Below are 21,408 nucleotides of genomic sequence, written 5' to 3'. Positions count from 1 at the left end.
AGCGTCGTGACGTAGAGAGGGCGGGCCCAGCGGTAACGGAGGTAACGGCAGGCGGGCGCCATGGCGGGGCGGGGCGGCGGCTTCTGTGAGCGGCGGGGTGGGGAGGGAGATCGGGGGCTTCGGGCCGGGGGTCGCTGCCGCCCTCCTCGCCCCGGAGCGGCTCCCGGGGGAGCTGCCGGTGCCGCGGCGGGGCGGGGGCAGCCCGGCCTCTGCGGCGCGGCGATGTGGCCCAGTGGAAACCCGGGACTTGGTCACGTACCCTGTGTGGAGAAGGCAGCTGCCTGCTCCTCGTCCGGTCTGGTTAGACAATAAAGGGTGACCCTGGTAGTTCATGTTTTGTTCCGGCCTCCTGTTTCTGACAGTGAAACGGGGGGGAAGAGGCTGAACTATATGTTTTATGAACATTTTAGATTTATTTTTTTTGTTTTTAACAGCAGATAGGATACTCCTGATGGCAACTAATAGCAGTTCCTTATAGGAACTGCCATGCTTGCTCTGTGCTGTTACCCATATAAATACGTAGTCTTTCCTTGAAGCCGTGAATTCAGAAGTCATGTACCGTGAGGGTCAATTCCACCACCTAATTGAAGAGGGGAAAAAAAAGTCTTTAATTTAATGGAATATTTTTATATTTGTTGTGATACTTCATTTTCAAACGATTTCTTGTCTTTTTTTCTGTTTGATTAATGAGGAAGTGTGACTTTTTCTACTAAATCAGAAGCATTTTCCTCCTTGTTAGCATGAGCAGTTCTGTCTTTGCAAATTCTTTAATTTAAATGTGTGCTTCTGAATCAGTCCATCTTTCTGTTTAGACTAATGTGCAAATAACATTTATGCTTAGATTGTTCTACCATTACTACCAGTTCATACAGAATACACGTGTTCCTCCCTGCCCCCCAAAGATTTTGCTGGTCATAAGGAGTGAAGCTCTTGGTTTTACTTGAAGTAGCATCAGTTTCCCTGCAAGCTCAGAGATCAGACAGAACAGTTATATATAAACTGGGATCTTTTGCTTCAATCTGTCTTGGTATCAGTTCAGAAGATATAACCATTCAGAAATATACCATCCTGGCATTATGCAAATAGAGCAATTCTTCCCCTCAGTTTTCCACAAGGTGGTTCTGCTCAGAGAGTTCCTTTCATCGCGTACGTAGATGAAAGTTGCATTGCAAACCTTAACACCTTGTTTACAGGTGCTGTATTACTATCTGTATATCTGTGCTTATGGGTATGCTTTGATAATAATTTTCTTTGTTCTCATGTAATTTCTTAATGCAAGGACTTGTTTGTGTGTGTGTGTGTGTGTTCTAGATGGCGTTGTCAGACTCGGTCACTACTTGTCTTTCTCCACCTGTGCATTATGTGATTTGCAAACTTGGATTTGAGAAGAAGGACACCTATGGTATTAATAATATTTTATCTGAAAATGATGAAGTATGTTGGCAAGCTGTTACAGAGCATGTGTGTTACCTTGAATCAGGTTGGTGTTTACCTGTTGTAGTAGTGATACATTTAAGACTGCTGCAGCTTAGTTATAACATTTTATTATAGCACAGCATTAGCTTTGCTGCAGACTAGAGTACATGTAGTTCATATCTACAAGGAGCTTTAAATTTTTCATCCACGTTTGGTATTTGGTTATTGCTGGTTCCTAAGATTCGGGTAATCTGTGCTCCGTAAGTCGCTGCTCCTTTGCTTCCTTGTTCATCTTGGTTCCCAGATTCATGTGCGTGTACATAAGAGGGGATTCAGTTCTGCTTCTCTCCTACATAATAACTGCTTTTTTCTGTGTTCTTTATATCCTTTTTGCAGTAAATTTAAAACAGTCTGGGGCCATCAGTATTCCTACTGTTGCTTCTGGTTTTGTTTCCCCAAGTATAGCTTGTACAGAAGTACTGTTTGGTTTTCCTTCTGTATGCACAACAGTTTATAATTGTTTTTTAACCAAAACAAAGTATTTATGCCCTGATGAACTTGTTGAATTTTAATTTGCCAAATTGCATCACGCAAGCTTTGTTATTAATTTCCAGAGAGGGTAAAAATAATACATGTTTCATAGAATCGTTTAGGTTGGAAAAGTCCTTTAAGATCATCGAGTCCAACCGTCAACCGAACACCACCATGCCCACTAAACCATGTCCTGAAGTGCCTCGTCTATGCGTTTTTTGAACACCTCCAGGGATGGTGACTCCACCACTTCCTGGGCAGCCTGTTTCAATGCCTGACAACCCTTTCAGTAAAGAAGTTTTTTCTAATATCCAATCTAAACCTCCCCTGGTGCAGCCTGAGGCCATTTCCTCTCGTCCTATCGCTAGTTACTTGATAGAAGAGACCAGTACCCATCTTACTACAACCTCCTTTCAGGTAGTTGTAGAGAGCGATAAGGTCTCCCCTCAGCTTCCTTTTCCCCAGACTAAACAACCCCAGTTCCCTCAGCCGCTCCTCATAAGACTTGTGCTCCAGGCCCTTCACCAGCTTGGTTGCCCTTCTCTGGACACGCTCCAGCACCTCAATGTCTTTCTTGTAGTGAGGGGCCCAAAACTGAACACAGTACTCGAGGTGCGGCCTCACCAGTGCCCAGTACAGGGGGACGATCACTTCCCCGCTCCTGCACTATTTCTGACACAGGCCAGGATGCCGTTGGCCTTCTTGGCCACCTGGGAACACTGCTGGCTCATATTCAGCCGGCTGTCAACCAGCACCCCCAGGTCTTTTTCTGCCAGGCAGCTTTCCAGCCACTCTTCCCCAAGCCTGTAGCGCTGCATGGGGTTGTGGTGACCCAAGTGCAGGACCCGGCACTTGGCCTTGTTGAACCTTATACAGTTGGCCTCGGCCCATTGATCCAGCCTGTCCAGATCCCTCTGGACCCCCCCTTCCTACCCTTGAGCAGATCAACCCTCCCTCCCGACTTGGTGCCAACTTGGTGAGGTTTCTGCCTCAAACAATATCTTTTAGTAAGTCAGAAGAATTTATTTTCCTATAAAAGTGTCCCACCAAAGAGGAGCAGTGATACCACTCTGTAAGGTACCACATCCATCTGTGTTCTTTAAAGGGTGTAAGCGGTGCAACTTGACTGATCCCCCTGAGCCTGCACTAGCTTCCAGCTTGATTATGTGGAATTTATGTACTCTAGTAGGTTCTTCCTGTTTCAACAAAACCAGAACATAATAATCCTCTTTACTTTCATATTTTCTTGCATTAAGGTGTTGGGTGGTTTTGGGTTTGGGTTTTTTTTTTGGAGAAGGTACTCGATCTTATCTGGTCTTACACTGCACTTTTACTTTTCTGTATCTTATCTGTGTGGTCTTTTGGACAGTAAATTGTAATGTACAAGTTGTGATAAAATAGTCCGGATAAAATTCTCTGTGCTAAATATGTACACAAGCTGTAGCAGGTTTTAATTCTTGTGAGTTTTAAAATACTGGACCTTTGGGGAAGTTTGGTAGTCTAATCACTTTCTGTTTTTCAATTTAAGATCAAAGTGTGGATTATATCAAAAGCATACGATCATTAGGACCTGTATGTGAATCTGTTAATTTGCACTTGAAATCTCTGACCAAGGAGCAATTTGTAACTCAGTATGCATTATGGTTCCACTGGACGAACTGCACAGAGGTATGGAAATGTCTGTTGACAATTTGTATTTTGACACATGAACCCTTTGTGGAAGTTTAATCTAAGAACACACAAGAGGTATCAATGAACCAAAATGCTTAGAATTTGTAAGTGATTGTCCTTCTCGGGTATGTAGTTGCTTCTAAATTTCCTGCCTTTGTGATTGGATTTTATAGAAGTTATCACAAAGAGAACATGAGGTGCTTTGGGCCTGTTCTAACCTAAGATGGTAGGATTTTGTTTTTCTGATAATCTGCCCTTAATATCAAGTTTTACTGTGTAAAGTTATTGTTGATAATTTTTATAGATGCAAGGCACTAGATACATTGCAACTAAAAATACAAGAGTTGCTCTAGGGCAGTTTCTTTCCAGGCATCTACATTTTGATCTCCTTGGCATGGTTTTCTTTCTCCATTTGCATAGCGACTATCACAGAGGCATATTTAGGTTTCTCTGTGCGTTTGACAATTTGATTTTTTCCTTCTGCATATTTAACACAACATTCTTCCTCTCCCCCATCATACAGTTATTTCTTGAAGTATTTGATGTTCTACAAGATACTGAAACTACGGAAGTTGCTCTTGGCTTAATGAAACTAACATCATGCTTGGAGCGAGCCTTGGGTGATGTAAGTGCCAGCATGAGGAGCCTATTGCAGATTTGGTTTTATAAGATGGGAATGAGCTCTTGGATTTAACTGCACATTGAAAAAGTGAGATTACCCTGTACTGTGGTAGTACACTAATAGCTCAGCTGCATTTGGTAATGGAAACATCTTCTGGGACTCCTTCACTTGTGCTGGTAGAGTTGCTTGTGCGAGCGCTGTTACTAACTAATTTCATTAAAAAAGAGCCAAGTTTGGTTCATCAGTGTACATACAGTAGGTCTTTGTTACTCTGATTTAACTGAAACAGGGAGCAGCATACCTTCTGCAGAAGATCTGATGATGTCGTAACTTCTGTGAGGGAAGGCAGGAGTGTGCAGCTGGAAACTGACTGCTAGATAACTTCTTCTCTCAGAGCTCTGTTTGCACAGTGTACCTCTGTTTAAATGCTTCGACACGAGTCTCATGCTGCAAAAACGTCTAGAAGTCAGCTAACAACTTAAATTCTTGACCTAACTGTTCAGCTGGATAGATCTGGGATCCATCTTGTAGTCCTGAATGTTTGTCTTGTTAACACATTCCCGCTTTCCTTTACCCTGTAGTAGTTAGTAAAGGTCTGCACTCTTGTTAAGTTTAAAGAGTAATACTGCAGGAGTTCCGTGACCAGCATGAGGCAAGGAGTGCATACGTGATATGACTTAGACTTAGGAATTCTGACTGGTATTAAGAAACTTGTATTGTGAATCCTTTTTGATAGAACGTGAATTAGGCTGTGGTGCAACATTTGGTGATAGCACTGCTTAAGTTTATTCAATCAATCTTCACAGCCATCTGCCTTGTTTGCTGGTATTCTATACATTATGCGAGTGCAAATATTTGAAGGCCTAGTAGCAAGCTAGATTGATGAACTGGTTCAGGTACCTTTCCACCTTTTTCCTCTACCCCCATTTTTGTTTTTCAGCTGTATCAGTTCCTTGGTCTGCTTCACTGCGTGACCACACAAACAGATGCCACCACTACTTACGGGCATGCAAGTTAGGGAGAAGGGAGCAACAGCTGTTTTAAGAGGCTTTGCTGTTGGGGTGTATCGCCCACAGATCAGATAAAATAGCTGGTTGTTAAATCTCTGTGAAGAGCTTTGGAGAAGGCAATGCCAGAGAAAGAACAGTGGGCTACTTCACACCTAGACAAACCAATTTGCCCAAGTAAATTTTGAAGTAATGAAAAATTACCAAGCATTGGAAAAAACTGTCAGGGAGAATACAAAGAATGGAAGGCTTCATAGCAGTTGAGACTAGAGATGCTGAGATTGCCCAACTAGGATAAAATCTAGTTTAAGGAACAGCCAGAATTAGAAGACAAACCACAAGTCTCCTTCTTTGAACAATGACAGACCCTATAGATTTCTAGGGTAAGAATGAGGTATGGTGTCCTGGGTGGAGTTTATTCCCTTAATTAGATGTTCTCCTTGTGCTTTACTGTTCGGGGTTTTTTTTTGGAGAACAGCAGTACTTGTACAGACACTGTGAAAAGCCTAACTATGGGAACATTAAGTAGGATATCCAGTCTTTCCTGATATGTTCCGTAAATTTTAATTTGTCATGCAATTACAGAATTTAAAGCCTTTTTAAGGATTTTTGGTGGGTTTTGTTTGATTAGTGTTTTTACAATAATGAAAATGGTTACTGGGTGAAATAGTCAAGTTGTATGTTTGAAATACAAAGAAGTATACTGAATTACTTATGTTACCTGTTTTGCTTTTCTTTAATAGGTGTATTTACTCATTGGTAAAGATTGCCCTTTCCTTCTAAGAGACTTGCTTGCTTCTGAACAGCTTGCAGTTGTCTTTGGACAAGCTGTAGTAAGTGCATAGTTTTGAACTAAGTAATAAATAATGAGCTGGTTTTCTTCTTGCCAAATGGCAGGTTTCCAAGCATAGCCTTTGCTTGGACTGAGAAGATTTTGCAAATTCTGTAATATATTGGAAAAACTTTCATTTTATATGTGTTGCAGTCTGGGGGGATATATGGCAAAAATAATGAATATTGTAAATGGAAATATTTTTCAAGGCAAGCTCATAAGTTCTTATTTGCTGCTGTACATGAAAAACCTATATACGTAAAACTTCACATATCTGTCAATATCTTTCAACTTGAAAATACGCATACTGCACTGGCTGTTTCTGATGAGCTGTGTTCCCCTTCACCACCACTATAGTAAGATGCTTCATAATGTTTACCACACTAGAGTTTTTCAAAATAGAGGAAATTAATTTGTTCATCCCCATGTGCAAAAAAATAATAAAACCAAAATTCTGATGACACTCTTGTGTAAACAGAGTAGGTGATCTTTCTCGTACAGTTTTACAAATGTAAACTCTTCCTTAGGACAAAATATTGGATGTGAACTGTAGAAGCTTGTATTGTTAGCCAGTCTAGTAGTGTTACAAGGGTTATTTCTTGAATTTTGATGGCATCTGGAATAGTTCAATTCTTACAGTTAAAAAATAAGAACAAAGTTTCCCTTTTTGTTTGATAGTGATCTGGGAATACAGCTTTGAATGCAAATTCTGTATTTTATGTTAATTTGTATTAAATTATGGTGGATTTATACTACAAGAAGTAAGAAGCTAAACTTGATCTCATTTGTTTGCCTGTCGGAACTGTTTGGAATGTTTAATAATGAGTTTTATTATTCCCGCATTATATTCTATAGCATGTACAAGTAAGCTGAAAGATTTTCTTTCAGAGAATACAGGGAATTGCAAATAATGGGTTGCTGTTACTGTGACAAGCTGTGGCCAGTCATCTTGACAGTAGACATTGTAGTTTCTCAATAACTTGTGAAATTTTCTGTCAGGGAAAGATACAAGGTAATAAATGATAGATTTCTTTACGCAGTAATCACTTTGTTTGTTAATTAGATGAATGTACTGAGGGTATTCATTGGATCTCCGTATGGTCTGAATCTTCGTAACGTTTTATGGCATGGGTTTGCATCCCCACAAGAAATTCCTGCAAAGTAAGTTACCAAAAAGAATCTCATTTTCTTACCAGTCATATTTGAGAGTGCTTGAAAAGCCGTTAGTAAAACCTACTGCTCTTATTGAAAAAAATTAAAAAAAAAAAAAAAAAGTCCAAAGGCCTCTGGTAGTATCTGGACAGTTTTCCCCTGCTGCTGCTTTTGGAAAGGGATTTCCATAGAATACTTTAGCCATTATAAAGCTGGTCAGTTTTAGGACCAGTGGTTTTTTTACTAGCAGGAAAAGCAAGAAAGCTTAAGGTCTTTTTTTGAAACCCAGTTCCTTGTCTGTCAGGGCAGTAGGAATAACTCGGAACAAAAGGCAGAGGAAGGGGGTAGGAGGATGAGCAACAGCAGCCAATGTGGAATACAGAGATGCTTTTTTCCTAATTCTGCATTGTTTTTTCATGCTTGTGAATGTAATTATTAAGTGCCCCTACTCAAAAGAGATGGGGAGTATTGGTTTTCGATGTTCTTTGAAAGAGCAAAAAAAACCCTTTGTCCCCAACCCGCAAATGTTGACTCTTTGCAAAAGATTTAGTTGTATAAGCTTTTCTAATATATTATGGTATTCTCCCTAGATATTGTGCTATGCTGCTTTTTTTAACTGCAGGATTGGGTCAGTTGTTACAGACGTATCTTATGCAAACTAAATGCATTCTAGTACATCGACCTTATGTGACCTTCGTGAGCTTAGATGAGCTTGGCGTATTTCCAGGCAAGTATTTAATCATTAGCAAGTTTTTATTACGCTATATTTGCTATTGTTTCATTGTCCAAAAGTGCTGTTGAAAATAATGCATTTTCCACAGTCCTAAGATTGAATCTTAACTAAGATACCTGTATGCACTGTCATTAGATTAATCAATCGTGCTTGTAGGACAACTTTTTAATATGTAGGCAGTTCCACTGATTATTGAATCAAAGAATACTGCATTCTAAAATAATTATAACACATTGAAACGTGTAACATTACTGCTTCTAAAAGACTTTGGCTGTATGTTCCAGGTTTGTGATGATGAGTGTTCCTTTCATGTAACAGTCATCTATTTTGCCTTCACAAAATCTAATTCTTTGCAGAATCAGTGAGTTCCAGCTGCAAGGGTCCCAGCAGGAGTGCCCTGCATCTTACAGGGAAGGTAGTGTTGACACAGAGTAAAGGGTGGTGACACATCTTCAGTACACTGATGCTTTTCTTAGGGAAGGACCTGAAATGTCAGATTAAAATCTTCTCATGTCCCTGGCTACAGACCTTATTTGGTTTATTCTTACTCTTTTTAAAGCAAAACCAGCATATGGGGAATCTTTGTGTCAATGGTGGTCATGGTCAGTTTGTGCTACGTAATCAAATTGCCAGTGGAACATCTGTTAACAGAACCAAGACAGGGCTTTTGGGAACCAAATCAAGCTGATAACAGTCCAGTCATCATGTAATATAAATCCTATAGCTGTTGATTTGCTTTGAAAAAACACCTAGTGCAATCAAGTTGCACTTACCGTTTTAAGCTTTCTCTTGGATAAGATATTTATAATGTGAATTCGTAAGTGTGAGTTTCTTTTTATGGTAGCACTGAAGTATGAAGCGTTCATTTTTTATGCTAAATGTCAGCACAGAAAATTGATAAAGTAGGAACAATGTGCTCATGTTCAAATGTTCATAGTACTGTACTGATTCTTACTGAATTAAAATGATTAATATATATTACACTTTTTAAAAGTATTTGAAGTAGGTGGAGAATAACTCAACAGAAGCTGGGTCCAGTTGCTGTGTAGTCTTTTAGTCTCAGTAAAAAGCAGCCGTGACTTTTTAACAGTTTTTACTCTGTAATTTTATATTATCACTAAAAATACCATCTTACAAATGCAATTTCTGATCTTAAATATGACTACCATTGTACTTGCATAGTTAAAATAAGTTGGATAACTTTTAAGTCTCCCTTTACAAATGCTGAAATAATCTTATATTTTCAGTTAAATACTAAGAATGAATTAGCAAACCATAGATTGTATGTAGTTTATCAGTGTTGTTTTGCTAACTTGCAGATCTTAATCATGAAACGCTTTCCATAGCTGAAGAGCTAGTAAAACTGTCCAGTTTTGTATTAAAAACAATGTTACCGTTTTGGATGGCTGCTTTAACAGCTTTCAAGCAAAGCAGGTAACAGTAGAATTTTTTTAAATTTTTTTTTTTTTTTAATAGAATGTAAAAAGAATATATTCTATATTTATAGAATAATAGCAGGATTTGTAAGTTCCAAAGCTTTTTGCTAAATCTGTTGCTTAACAACATATAGTTATGCATTGTTGTGGTGGTCTCTCAGAAAGAGACCTACTTTTTGTGGACCTACTACTTTATTTTGTGCCAGCTAGCATTATAAACTATATTTTGAAACCTAAAAAGTACTATTGCAGGTGTAGCCAAAAAGGAGAGTTTTACAAAGCAAGTGGAAATAAATCTTCAGATATTAACATTTTGAGTTGAAAAAAAAAGTACATTGTTTTGTTTTCCTCTCCCATGCTCCACCTTTTTGTAAGTTATTCTCACCTCTGAGCTGGTTTGAATTCAGTGGTCAGCTTCTGCTGGGCACAGGTAGTCATTTATTGTTTGTTTACAAAGTGCATTACAGAGGAATTTTGCTCTGGGTTGTTTGGCCTAAGAGTGTGACCCTGAGATGGCTCTAATTTCCATTTAGATTATATTTGTAAGGGGGGAAAACCCCTTTGGGTATCTCTGTTATTTTTTCAGGTATGCTGACTGTGTGATTCTCTTACTTCCTCAGCTGGAAGTTGGACTTAGGTTGCTCTTCACTACAACTAATAAATGTCCAAATCGATTGCTAACAGCTGAGGTAAAATTTCTGTCTAAAGTCAATTATGATGTAGCACTAATAATATTTGCAAAATAGTTATTCTAGAAGCATAGTGTCCGAACATTTACAGATTTTCGCCCCCAAAATTTTCAATCAGTTGTGGAACATTATTTACAAATTTCCAGTAGAGTTTCATCAATGCCTCATGTTTTTTTGTAAAGATGTCTGCCAATAAAAGAGGTCTGAAAAAGTACTTGAAGTTTAGTGTTCCGAAACAATAGTTTAGGGTGGGGAGTAGATTGTGTTATATTTATTTTAAAAAACTTGGCACAAAATCCAAAAGTCCCTTTTTTCATTTGTAAGGGGTTTTTTTTTTTTGCTATTCATGCACCTCTGGTATCTCTTGCAAATGAATAAATATAAGTTTGGTATACATGTCTAGTTAATTGTTTTCATTTGAAAATCAAATATTAATTGTCTTTTTTTCTAGCCTTCTGCTCTCTACACCACTTTTGATGAGGTACTTGTGTTTTTTTGGTTTTGTTTTGGGGGTTTTTTTAAGTATATATCAATGTCAGAATTTAAGCACATGCATATTTCCCATTACTAGAGACCAGAAAGCACTTTCTTGTGTTGGATAAGACATTATTTCTAATTTTTTTCCAAATAGAAGATGATGGACAGTAAACATTTTAAATTTGGAATCCCCCAGAAAATATCAAAATTAATACAAATTTTAATCAACAGACTTTAATTTCTTCTAAGTGTTTTTATGTTGAAGTTCTTCATCTTACAGAAACAAACATTCTGTCATTTTTGCTAGATTCAGTTGTTCAAAATAAATACAAATAAACATTGCAAGCAGAAATCCTCAATTTTACAATTTTGAATTATCTCAAATTGTCTGTCAGTAATAATTAGGCACCTTGATTTTTGAGTGGTGGAAGTAATTGCTTAAAATTAGGGAAACTAATTACTTCAGTTGTTTTTTCTTTGATTGTTTGGCTTTCAATAATAAGTTTCTATTCAAATTACTTTTTTCTAGATGCTAGCAAAGCATTTGGATAATGAAGAAGTCAACCAGCTTCCTGCAGTTCTTCAGGAACCTGCCATGGCAAGTGTTTTGAAAGTTTTGTGGTTTGTTTGTTGGTGGGTTTTTTGTTTGGTCTTTTGTCATTGTTATTTTGTTTTTAAATTTAGTGATATATTTATAATCGTGCCTAATACCCATTTATTTCACATAGCTTATCTCCAGCAGCTTAGAACCAGAAGCTTGTTGCCCTTTTTCATTGTGAAGGATACAAAGCAGTACCTGACAAGCTATATTGGGTTAGGATATAAGACTATCTTTTTTTTCTGAAATATAGAAGTCTCAGAGATATTTGTCTTTAGACTTTGAAGATCAGCTGAATGGAGCAGAAGAAAAACTGATGCCTCATACAGGGAAAATCAAAACTTATTTCTGATTGCTTCTGGGACACATCTTAGACTACCTGGGCAGATGGCACAAAAACATAGCTGCAAACCTACCAGAGCACATCCTGCATCTTGTCACCCAAACAGATAGTGAACATAAAAACTAGGGGTGCTGAATTGAGAGGCCTTTTGAGACTGTAGGGAAGACCTGAGTTTATTGTCCTGTTGCCAGAGGCAGTGGGTCTGTGGAGGACTTGGGACGCAAAGCTGAAGGAAATCTGTTGTTACCTCTCACGAACTAGCGTGTATGTTAGTTTTGAATTTCCTCAGAAGCTACCAAGATGGATCAGTTGCCTTTTTTTTTTTTTTTCTACAAGTATGGTTTGCATTGTTTTTTCTGACCATCTAAATGCCCCTTTCCTATAGATGTGATCACGTACTTATCTTTCAGAGGTATTCTCTACACTGAATGTATTCTATTCTATGTGAATACACATAGAACAGAATTCTATACATTTGGTGCATGTTTCCACAGGAATTTCTTTGGGATTTCTTGAACCACCAGGAGGGTCCACGTATAAGAGATCGTTTAAGCCATGGAGAAATCAATCTGGAAGCATTTCCCAGAGAAGTAGCTAATCAGATAGTGGCATTTGCAATTACTCTCCTCTGCAGATTCTCGGATGAGGACACGTTTGCTTTTAAGGTAGTGATCAATATTATGGTCTCAGAAGATTTTTTTTCAGTTGTTTTGGATGCCAAATCTGATTTTAGAGAGTCTTGTGACAGAATCTTTGTTTACAGCAGCTTTTTGTGGAAATGAAGTATTCCTTCAAGTAAAAAATTGTGAAAGTTTGTTTTTTCTAGTTTTGCAATGAAATAAGTACAGAAAGTTTTCTGAAAGATTACCCTTTTTTACTATACCTTAATTTGTTTGCTTAACCACTCCTTCACATGGTTGATCCATAAATTATAGTGATTCCACTTAATTTTATTTGTCAAATTGTATTGATACCTAGCCTGTTTATCTGCTAAATTATCTGAAAGGTACGTAGAACAGCTGTAGCTCAGCCACTGAGGTATGTAATGTTTGAGCTTTTCTTTCTCTGAGACGCTATAAATAATGGTGGCTCACTAACGGAGGTGTGGTTTGTATCCACACTCTATACTGTGAATTTGTGAACACTTTTGTCTAGCAATACATGTTTCTCAACATTAGCAATTATTATATTTGCTCCCTCCAATTTCCTGTTAATATTTGGGATTACTACTTTCAATATCATACAGCAACCTGTGAAATAAATCTTCCATTTGTTAGTTGCAGCTCTTTTTAGTTTCTCAAGATATATTGCATGCTGCTGCATTGAGAGAATACTTGGTTGCTTTTCTATCAGCTGCTGTCAGGTTTCATAGTTAAAATGCGTCAAAGAAATTAAGCTTTAAACACTCATTGTGCCGATTACTGCTTTCAGCCCTCAGACATTTGGAAGTCTTTATTGACTTCAGTACTATAGGTGGCTTGCATAAAATTAAGAATAAGTCTTGGTCTGCATATGATTAGGACAGTTTAAAGAAACTGTTGTGTATTGTCTATGATTTTGTAAATCAGGAACACATGGTCATAAAACCACTGATGAACTGTGCAAGTTGCTACCGTTCTCAATTTCATCCAATTTCCCGACTCAAGAAACAGGTAGGTACTTCCAACTGTGAAAGCATTTTGGTCTTTAAAATTGTGAATCCTTGAAATTGGTGTCGTTGTCTTCATGCTTTGATTGTCCTAAAAAGTTAAAATCTTACCTTTTTTTAATGAGCTTTTCAGTTTTATCTTTCAGAATTGACAGTTGCTAAAATGAGGTGTAATTAAGCACACTCCTGTTGATGCAATTGGTGCTGTGTTTGTGCTCTAGATCACTGAATAGCTTTATTCTTACCTGAATGTTTGCTGTTTTGTAGTTTTCTTAATGTCCATGTGCTTTCTTATGTCAGGAACACTCTGTTTGGTCACGTCTCTAAGAATCTTGGATTAGGCTATAACTAAGGTTTTTATTGTGTGAAAGCCAGCTGATTAAGATTTTGTCATTGTAGCAAAATCTGCTTTCAGGTGTTTGTTGTGGTAGCTCTCTGCCGATCAGTTTATGAGTTATTGAACTGCTTGAAGATGTTCCTCCATTGATTTAAGATTGCAGTAGACATACTTAGTACTTTTCATTTTCGACAGCATTCAAACCGTATGTTGCAAAAGTCATGTTAATTTTTTATATTAAAAGAAAGGAAGAAAGAATAGCAAATTAATTTATTCAGATGATGTTTTAGCATGAAAGTGTACATCAAGACTTTTTGCCCTAACATAAACCTTAACAATTTATGTCAGCTTACACAATTATGACTACTGCTGAACAAGTAACTTACTACCTGTTGCAGTTTTTTCTAAAATAGCCACTAAGAAAAGTAAAATATGTTGTCCTGTCTGTCAGAGGCTACACTTTACGTAACATTTTTCATGATACATTTTTGAGGTGCTGGAATGTATGAAGAGCATTCACTTATGGCCTGAATTGCCAACAGTGCCTGAGGAACATGTTCAAACGATTAAGGGGTATGTATATGCTGTTAAAGAAAAGATAGTTCTCAAAATAGTTATGCAGAATGGGATTTGAGATGGTGAAATGTCTCTTCAAATACTTTACTAGGAAGATGATAGACACCAGAGGGATTGTGAGAAGACCCCTTTGTTCTTTTCAGCTTAATCTGTGCTATACACATCAGTACAGATACTATAAAAACTATAAACGGCTATAACTTGAAGGGAATGAGAAAATATCTGAAACATACAGAGGTGTTAGTGACTCCATATTCTGATGAGTAGCTGAAGGGGCTATTAGGAAGTTAAAGTAGAGCCTGAGTCCATCACAATAAAACAAAAAAAAAAAGGCTCACCTGATGTAAAACAGAAGACAATTGCTTATTCTGAAAAGGGCTTGGTAACCAAATCAGTGGAAGACTTTACATGAGATATTACTTAGAAAAAGAATGTAACATTCTCTTGTTATTTGAAAAGGAGGAAGTCATTAACAATATCGGTGGAGGAAATGGTACTTGTCTAGAGCTCAGAGGTGAAAATTCAATGCATCTAGCACATACTCAATATGCTGCAGAAATTTGATACAGAGGATTTTGAACAGAGGATTAAGAGGGGTTCAGAAGACTGTTGAGACTGAGAGAAGGTTGGTTATAGTTGGAGAAAGAAAATCATACTTACAAGGTGGAGGGAAAAGAACCATAATATCAGAGAGTGAGAGTGGACATTGAATACACTGCTATCCAAAAAATCTACGTCTTGATCTATGTCATTTGAGAACTGATAAGTGCTACAGAGTTTTATCATCTCAAGTCTTAATTTTTTCTTCTGTTTTTTTAAGGTTGGAAGGAAATGCTGTAGCTAGTACTTTAATTTTGGTGATATCCGAAATTGTATCTCAGTTGCAGCAATACATGCCCCAGAATTTCTATAGTTCAGATGATACAATCGATAGTGTCCTAACAGAGAGGTGAGTTTGATGTCCTCCTGGTTTCTGCTGTCAGCTTCTACATGCAGCCCAGCACAAGAACTCTCAAACCTAAACTACTCATTTCCCTGTTTTTAGAACAGTGCTTGAAATGTGGCATGCACTTTTCTAATATTGCTGCTGACTTAATCAAAAAATCTTAAGAATGCAGCTGAACGTCATCTTCAAAATGAAGATGAGATGTTATAGATTTGGGACATTATTACAGTAGAGATTTTACTTGGAAATTAGCATGAAAAAATTTTTTGGGGGGAAGCAAAATGTTTTAAATATTTATGTACTGACTAGATTAAGTTGGGTTTAATCCACTTTGTGTGCTAAAACTGCATCAGAAATTTGCTTTAATGTGCTTGGTGTCACAGCCGTGCATGGCATTTAAAATAGTAATATGCTGCTACATAATTCTATTCTTACATGCTTTAGTATCAAGATTCTGAAATAGAAGGTACCTTGTTATACTTGTTGTCAGACTTGGAGGTATGTTAGTCCCAATTATATCTGACTTGGAGTAATGACCAAAACAATTTGACTTTTAATTGGCACTCTTGTAGCAGTCTTAATAGTGCCATGACTGAATGAACACGTTGGAACAAAACTCTCCTAATCAAACTGCCATTAGACGTGGGCAGGATAGTGCAAAGAGGATTTTACCTGTTGCTCTGCTTGTCTAGCATGCGTGCCTTCTGTTTCCTATCCACCAATCTGCACCTTTCTCATTTATGAAAAAGAAGCCTGATTACTAAAGTGTTAAACCATTTTTAGAGTTTTCTCCCTTCATCACTTTTAGTTTTGTTATCTCAGAGATAATTTGAACATGAGGGAGATTAAGAAACATTTCTATAAGAACAGAGTGTTTAAAGTGATATGTGACACATTAGGTTGGCAGATTAGAATATGACAGCAGAAAGACATTTGGGTGCTTTAACAAAGCATAATCTGGTGTGGTGTTGATTAAAACAATGGCCTCACCACCTGCATTTTACGAAATGTTAAGTCTGCTTCTTGTTCTGCCCAGAAGAAAGACCACACACTATTGGGAGTACTAATTAATACCATTTGTTTGAGTGAGTTTTATTATGGTGGATGTTAATTCATTGTGAATTGAACTATGGTGGGAGGCTTCAACCACAACCCTGCTGTGATTTGATGTGATCAGTGTATCATTTCAGCCAGGCAGTTTTGTTTATTGTGGTTGTATTTCTTTGATCTGAAATGGGAAACACATTCATCACCAGCAGTTTTGCATTTATATTCAGTAAAGTGATAGAGAACACAATCACTACCCCTACTACATAGATCCTTGCTTTTTTTCAATCGTGAGGTAAAGAGTAATCTGTTTCCAGGCTTTCTGAGTTAAAACACTATGAATCAAACCACACCGAATATGAAATGTATCTCATGTTAAATCCAGCTAACAAAAGATTGAAATTAACAATTCCTTCCTGTTTTGGAGGCTGTTGATTGAACTTTGTGATACGCATATTTGCACACTTTATTCTCCAAGACCTGTTCTGGAAACAGTGGTGGTATTCCGTAAAATAAGCACACAGTGCCATCAAGTGTCTGAAAAAGTTATTGCCAGCACTGAGTTGAGATACAAACAGTGGATGAATAAGACTCTACGTTCTCGCCAGAGGCATAACTATCTACGAATGTTGAACAGGTTGGCTGATGTTTTTTCTTTACTTTGTGGTTAGGTTTATGAGAGAGTGGCTGCATGCTGATGTTGCTAACTTGCAGTGGTTTGTCTTAGAAGTTTAAAGTCAACAGTGTTCATGTGTTCCTGTTAGCCATTTCAGAGTTAAGTGTCAATCCAGATTTCTGTTATGTAGTAATGTTGAAATAACGAGAAAACCTCAAATTGGTGAATAATTTAATGGGTATTTTTAGCATTGCTAGATTACCTCACTGTAAATTATAAGCTTTCAAATAAAAGTATAATTTAAATGTTAGATTGTATTTTTTAGTTGCTAGCTTCTCCTATTTAAGCATATAAATGTCATTCAATTTTTATCTGAATGCAATAGGTTAAAGTGATTTCAAGACTCTACCTACTTTAGTTCTGCTGCTTTTTATGATTATACCTGGGCCATCATCTTTATAGACAGAAGAGAGATTGTTTACTATTCCATTAATTTTGTTCCTATTTAAAAGTGTTTTCCAGGGATTTATGAATTTACTTTAAAAACTGGGAAAACTGTAAATATTGTATTCTTGGCCAGGCTATGTTCCTAAAAACGTTGACCGTATTATTTAAGAAACATAGCTTAAAGTGATAACTGACAATACATATTTGCAATTCAGTTGAACTCCACTTTCTTATCTATGGAGTAATGGGTGCTGGTGAGGTTTCCTTTGGAATCTTAACTATATATATTTCTCTTTTTTTCCTCTTTTTGAGGTTTCATAATATATAGACTTTGTTTATAGTTTTGATATTTGCTCTGCTCTTTGCTGAAGGAGATTTCATAATCTCCTCCCCACCCACCCACCCACTATGAAATATCCAGCTATTTAGGATGGATACAGAAGTCTGAAGAATTTTTTATATTAATGATTTCTATTTAATTTGGTTTTAGTGTGTTTATTTTAAAATATTTTTTCCTATTTTTAGCATTAAATTTTTATCTCCAGTGTTGCGGCTCATCTTAGTGTTGATTACTCTGGAACTAGTCAATGTTCATTTGGTTTCTAAGAAGAATCCTTTTGAATATCAGCAGTATCTAAAGTGAGTATATAAGATTTACTTTATGAAAATAGGAAGTTGTACACATTCCTTTTTGATCTGTAATATAAATCCTGTAGAGAAAAAAAAAAAAAAAGGAACAGCATGACTTTTAGTACATTGTCATCTTTCTATCATTGTATCTCAGACAATGTTCACTCAAGAACTAAAATAACTTAGTTGAAAATATATGGTCCAGTTATTCACATTTTTAATTTTTATTAGACTTCCTTAGTATAGGTAGAGAACGATCACGCACTCAAAAAATATTAATACATAAAAGCTGTATTTTAATATGTTGGTAATTTTACTCCTTCTGTGTCAATTGGATGGTTGGGTATCATAGACTTTGTGAAACATTTGACTGAGAAAGAATTTTCCCCAAATGGCTTCCTGTCCTATCACAGATTTTATCACTGCATTCTTTCTATGGCAGTGTTTTATTGCAGTTCTGAAAATCATCGCTTCTTACTGTGAGAATGAGGGAGTAGTTCTCTTCGAGAAGTAGAAGAAACTTTAATATATTGATCATCCTGAAGGACATTTGGAAATTTGGAGACATTAAAAGCTTTAAATCAGGCACTGAGATATTTTTCTTTTTTTCTCTTTTTTTCTTTTTAAATCATTCAATGAGTTTTTCTTCTTTGGTTTTATTTCTCGTAGGTTTTTGAAGTCAATCTTGCAGTATACTGAGAACTTGGTGACATACACAAGTCCCGAGAAAAACAAGTGGGATGAAACCATGGAGCTTACAAACAAGACTTTGATAAGAATAAGGAAAATCAGTGACAGAAAGCTAATGCTAATGCAGCTGGCTACATAAATTAAACAGATTTAAGATTATTTGGGCATTGTTATATCTTAAGAGTTCTGGAGTCCTCAGATTTGACAAGTCTAATTCAAAGATAAACTTTATCAGTCATTGTGAAATTTTGGATGCAAAATTTAGTCTTTGTATTAGAAGGTGGCTGTTGAGACTGGCGTTGAACGTTCAAGCTTCCGAAGAATGGACTATTTGCCAAATCCAGTGAAAAAGACTTACTGTGAGCTAAATCAGGATGATGCAAGTTCTACTTCAAGTATATTATGTGTTTTGTAGCTTGAATGGTTTTTTTTGTAGTTTTCTGTTATACTGAAAATATCTAAGAAAAGAGTGTGAATAAAAGTTCTGGGAAATTTTAAATCCAAAAAGTAATTTTTTTACTTTGAAATATACTGGAAATAGTGTCAGACACTGTGATCTACAGGTTAAGAAATTATGAGCATTTAGCATAAAGTAGTGCTCGTTGGCAGCTGTGGTTGTTATTATTAGTTCATAACAGAGTCAGATCTCGCACTGAGGTAGAGCTGATAGCACAGTAACCAGTTGTTTATATACCAGGATTTAAAGGAGGCAGGGTGGAATAACTTTTGCACAGTATGTGTTTCTTTTGTTTAATTTCATCTGCTTATTCCCAATACATATCTAGTTAGTTAATTTCATGCAGATTAAATATGAACACACACATGTTCACAGACATATTTATTGTGGTTCAAAAAGTTATCATCTTGTTGCAAACAACATTCATTTGAATAATTTATTTTTTCAAAATAAATTCTCCCCCTTTCTCATCCGCAAAGAGTAGAATTTCAAAGGAATGCATCAGTTGAAGAACAGATTCACAGAAGACCACCAATCTCTATCGATTTGCTTTTTCCTATGGAGAGTAAAACCAGAGGGTAGCGTCTGGAGAATGTTTGGCTCTACAAAAGATTAGAGATTCAAGTTACATTTTAATAAGATTCTTTGCAATGTTTCTTGACTGGAAATCACAGTGAGAGAGTTACTAGTTTGGTTTATTTGGTGTGGGGGATGGATATAAACTAAGATCATATTGCTTCCTTTATGCTACTCTTGCAATATATTGTGTGTGTGTTTGAAATTTAACTATGTCACCTTCCAAGGATTTTTTGTTACTATGGAACTAAATATGTGAAGAAGTGTGGACTAGATAAAAACCATTAAAACTGGGAATAGAGAATAATGAATCAAATGCAGTGTATGAGCCACAGTCTGAAATTTCTGCTTTTTTTAACACCTGGGTTGGCAAATCCTAATTATATTTTTGAAGGCTTATTTTGTACCCATTGACTTTGCTCAGGACGTGTTAACTTCTGCTAAGTGTAGCTTGGTAGTGACATTTGTGGTGACACTTGCTTTGATGGTGATAAGTATTGTAAGGGGGTGGGTGATAAGTATTTTGAGGCAAAAAATTTATTTAAGCTTTACATATTTATTGTAGGAAAGAGATCAAGAAATTAAAACACAGAGTCATGATTTAAAAGTACATAAACAGCTGACACGCTTTCTCCTTTTAAAGTATGTTCATGTACTGAAAAGCACCTTACAGACCATAGATGAATATTTTCAACAACATAAGTTTTCCTTTTGTTTCTATATTGAAACTTTGCTAAAATGACCTTGCATGCTATTCTCTTCATATGCTTTTGCTTAAGATCGAGCACATTGACAGTTTCTCCTTTACTAATTAGTGCCATAGATGTGATTTGCTGCTTTAAGTCTGCAGTAAGAAACATGACGGACTTCTGGAAATTATGTCAAAGATGCCTTTCCAGCTTGTTTTCCTACCTCTGAAGCTCTCTGATGGGAATGCTGCTACCATCTATTGTTAAACAAATCTGGAACAGACTGGGACAATCCAATTTATTCTGACTTAACGCTGTCATTTGCCAGTAGAGCTGCATGCAGGGCTTATGGTTTCTTCCTGCTGTTAAAAGACTTGCAGAATAGAGCTGCAGAATAAGTGTATATTCTACAATGCACATTGAAAAACAAATGGCAAGAGACATGGCAAAGATCATGAGGTTTGTCCTTTATCGGTTACTTGAAATGACTTGTCTGCCTCAGTTATTCATCTTTGCCATCTGTTTGGTGTCACTTTGAGTTTTAAGATATTAGAAAGAATCTTGGCTGTGAACATTCAGTATTCCTGAGAGCAAAAGAAGCTTGGAATAACCAAAGATATCCAGTGGGTACATGGATGAGTAATGCTGACAAAACACATCACGTTTAAATGCAAGTGCTCTCATTTTTGTTGTCCTGAAGGGAATTCTGGAGCTGAGCTGTCCAAAACCACATAACCATCCATTAGGCATTCAAGTAGTTGTCCAGTCTTTTTTCAAAATTCTTTCATTCTTGACATTTCAAATATCTAGAATTGTACCAAAGACTATTTTCTTGCAAGTGTGGCATTTCATCCGAGTATTACTCGTGTCTGTTTTAATTGTTGGCCTTGCTCCCTGAGGTCTGCATTTTCCTGGAGCTAGTATTCACTCGGTGAATCTACAGAGACATTGAAGTGGAACCTGCAGCATCCTCTGAGGAAGGTAGTTGAAATATTTTGTTTACCTGGATAACGCTGATGAGGAAGTGGTGATTCTTCAGTCAGATCTTCTGAGTTTGATTAATCAATTTATATATGTGCGTGCGCACGTCTGTGTGTATGTTAATTAAAAATAGCTGAGAATTTTTTTCTAATACTTCCTGATCTTACCGGCTAATGTTAGGCATCCCAACTCAAAGAATTTATGACAGAAGTTTTGAAAACATGGTAAAAAATCAGGTATCCATCTTTTTGGCTAAATCAC

General features: G+C 36.8%; 1 protein-coding gene across 2 annotated transcripts; it reads left to right on the top strand.

The window, feature by feature from the left end:
* Positions 1 to 14: 14 nt before the first annotated feature.
* On the top strand, positions 15 to 19,793 carry ERMARD (ER membrane associated RNA degradation). 2 transcript variants are annotated; one of them, XM_052806107.1, is made up of 18 exons: positions 15 to 41; positions 1,312 to 1,480; positions 3,476 to 3,615; positions 4,142 to 4,243; positions 5,991 to 6,080; positions 7,143 to 7,240; positions 7,822 to 7,958; positions 9,284 to 9,398; positions 9,987 to 10,089; positions 10,541 to 10,570; positions 11,096 to 11,164; positions 12,002 to 12,172; positions 13,076 to 13,159; positions 13,986 to 14,065; positions 14,889 to 15,017; positions 16,489 to 16,698; positions 17,650 to 17,763; positions 18,424 to 19,793. In XM_052806107.1, exons 2-18 carry the CDS (start codon positions 1,312 to 1,314, stop codon positions 18,581 to 18,583), a joined length of 2,001 nt encoding a protein of 666 aa, XP_052662067.1. In that variant the 5' UTR covers positions 15 to 41; the 3' UTR covers positions 18,584 to 19,793. The 2 variants fall into 2 exon arrangements, with proteins under 2 accessions (XP_052662067.1, XP_052662068.1); XM_052806108.1 differs by lacking the exon at positions 15 to 41 and adding an exon at positions 135 to 300.
* The last annotated feature ends 1,615 nt before the right edge of the window (positions 19,794 to 21,408 follow it).

This window comes from Harpia harpyja, chromosome 13 (genome assembly GCF_026419915.1).
Source record: "Harpia harpyja isolate bHarHar1 chromosome 13, bHarHar1 primary haplotype, whole genome shotgun sequence".
NCBI classification, from domain to species: domain Eukaryota; kingdom Metazoa; phylum Chordata; class Aves; order Accipitriformes; family Accipitridae; genus Harpia; species Harpia harpyja.
Note: the sequence above shows the minus strand (reverse complement) of the source record. Positions and strands in the feature narration are given on the sequence as shown.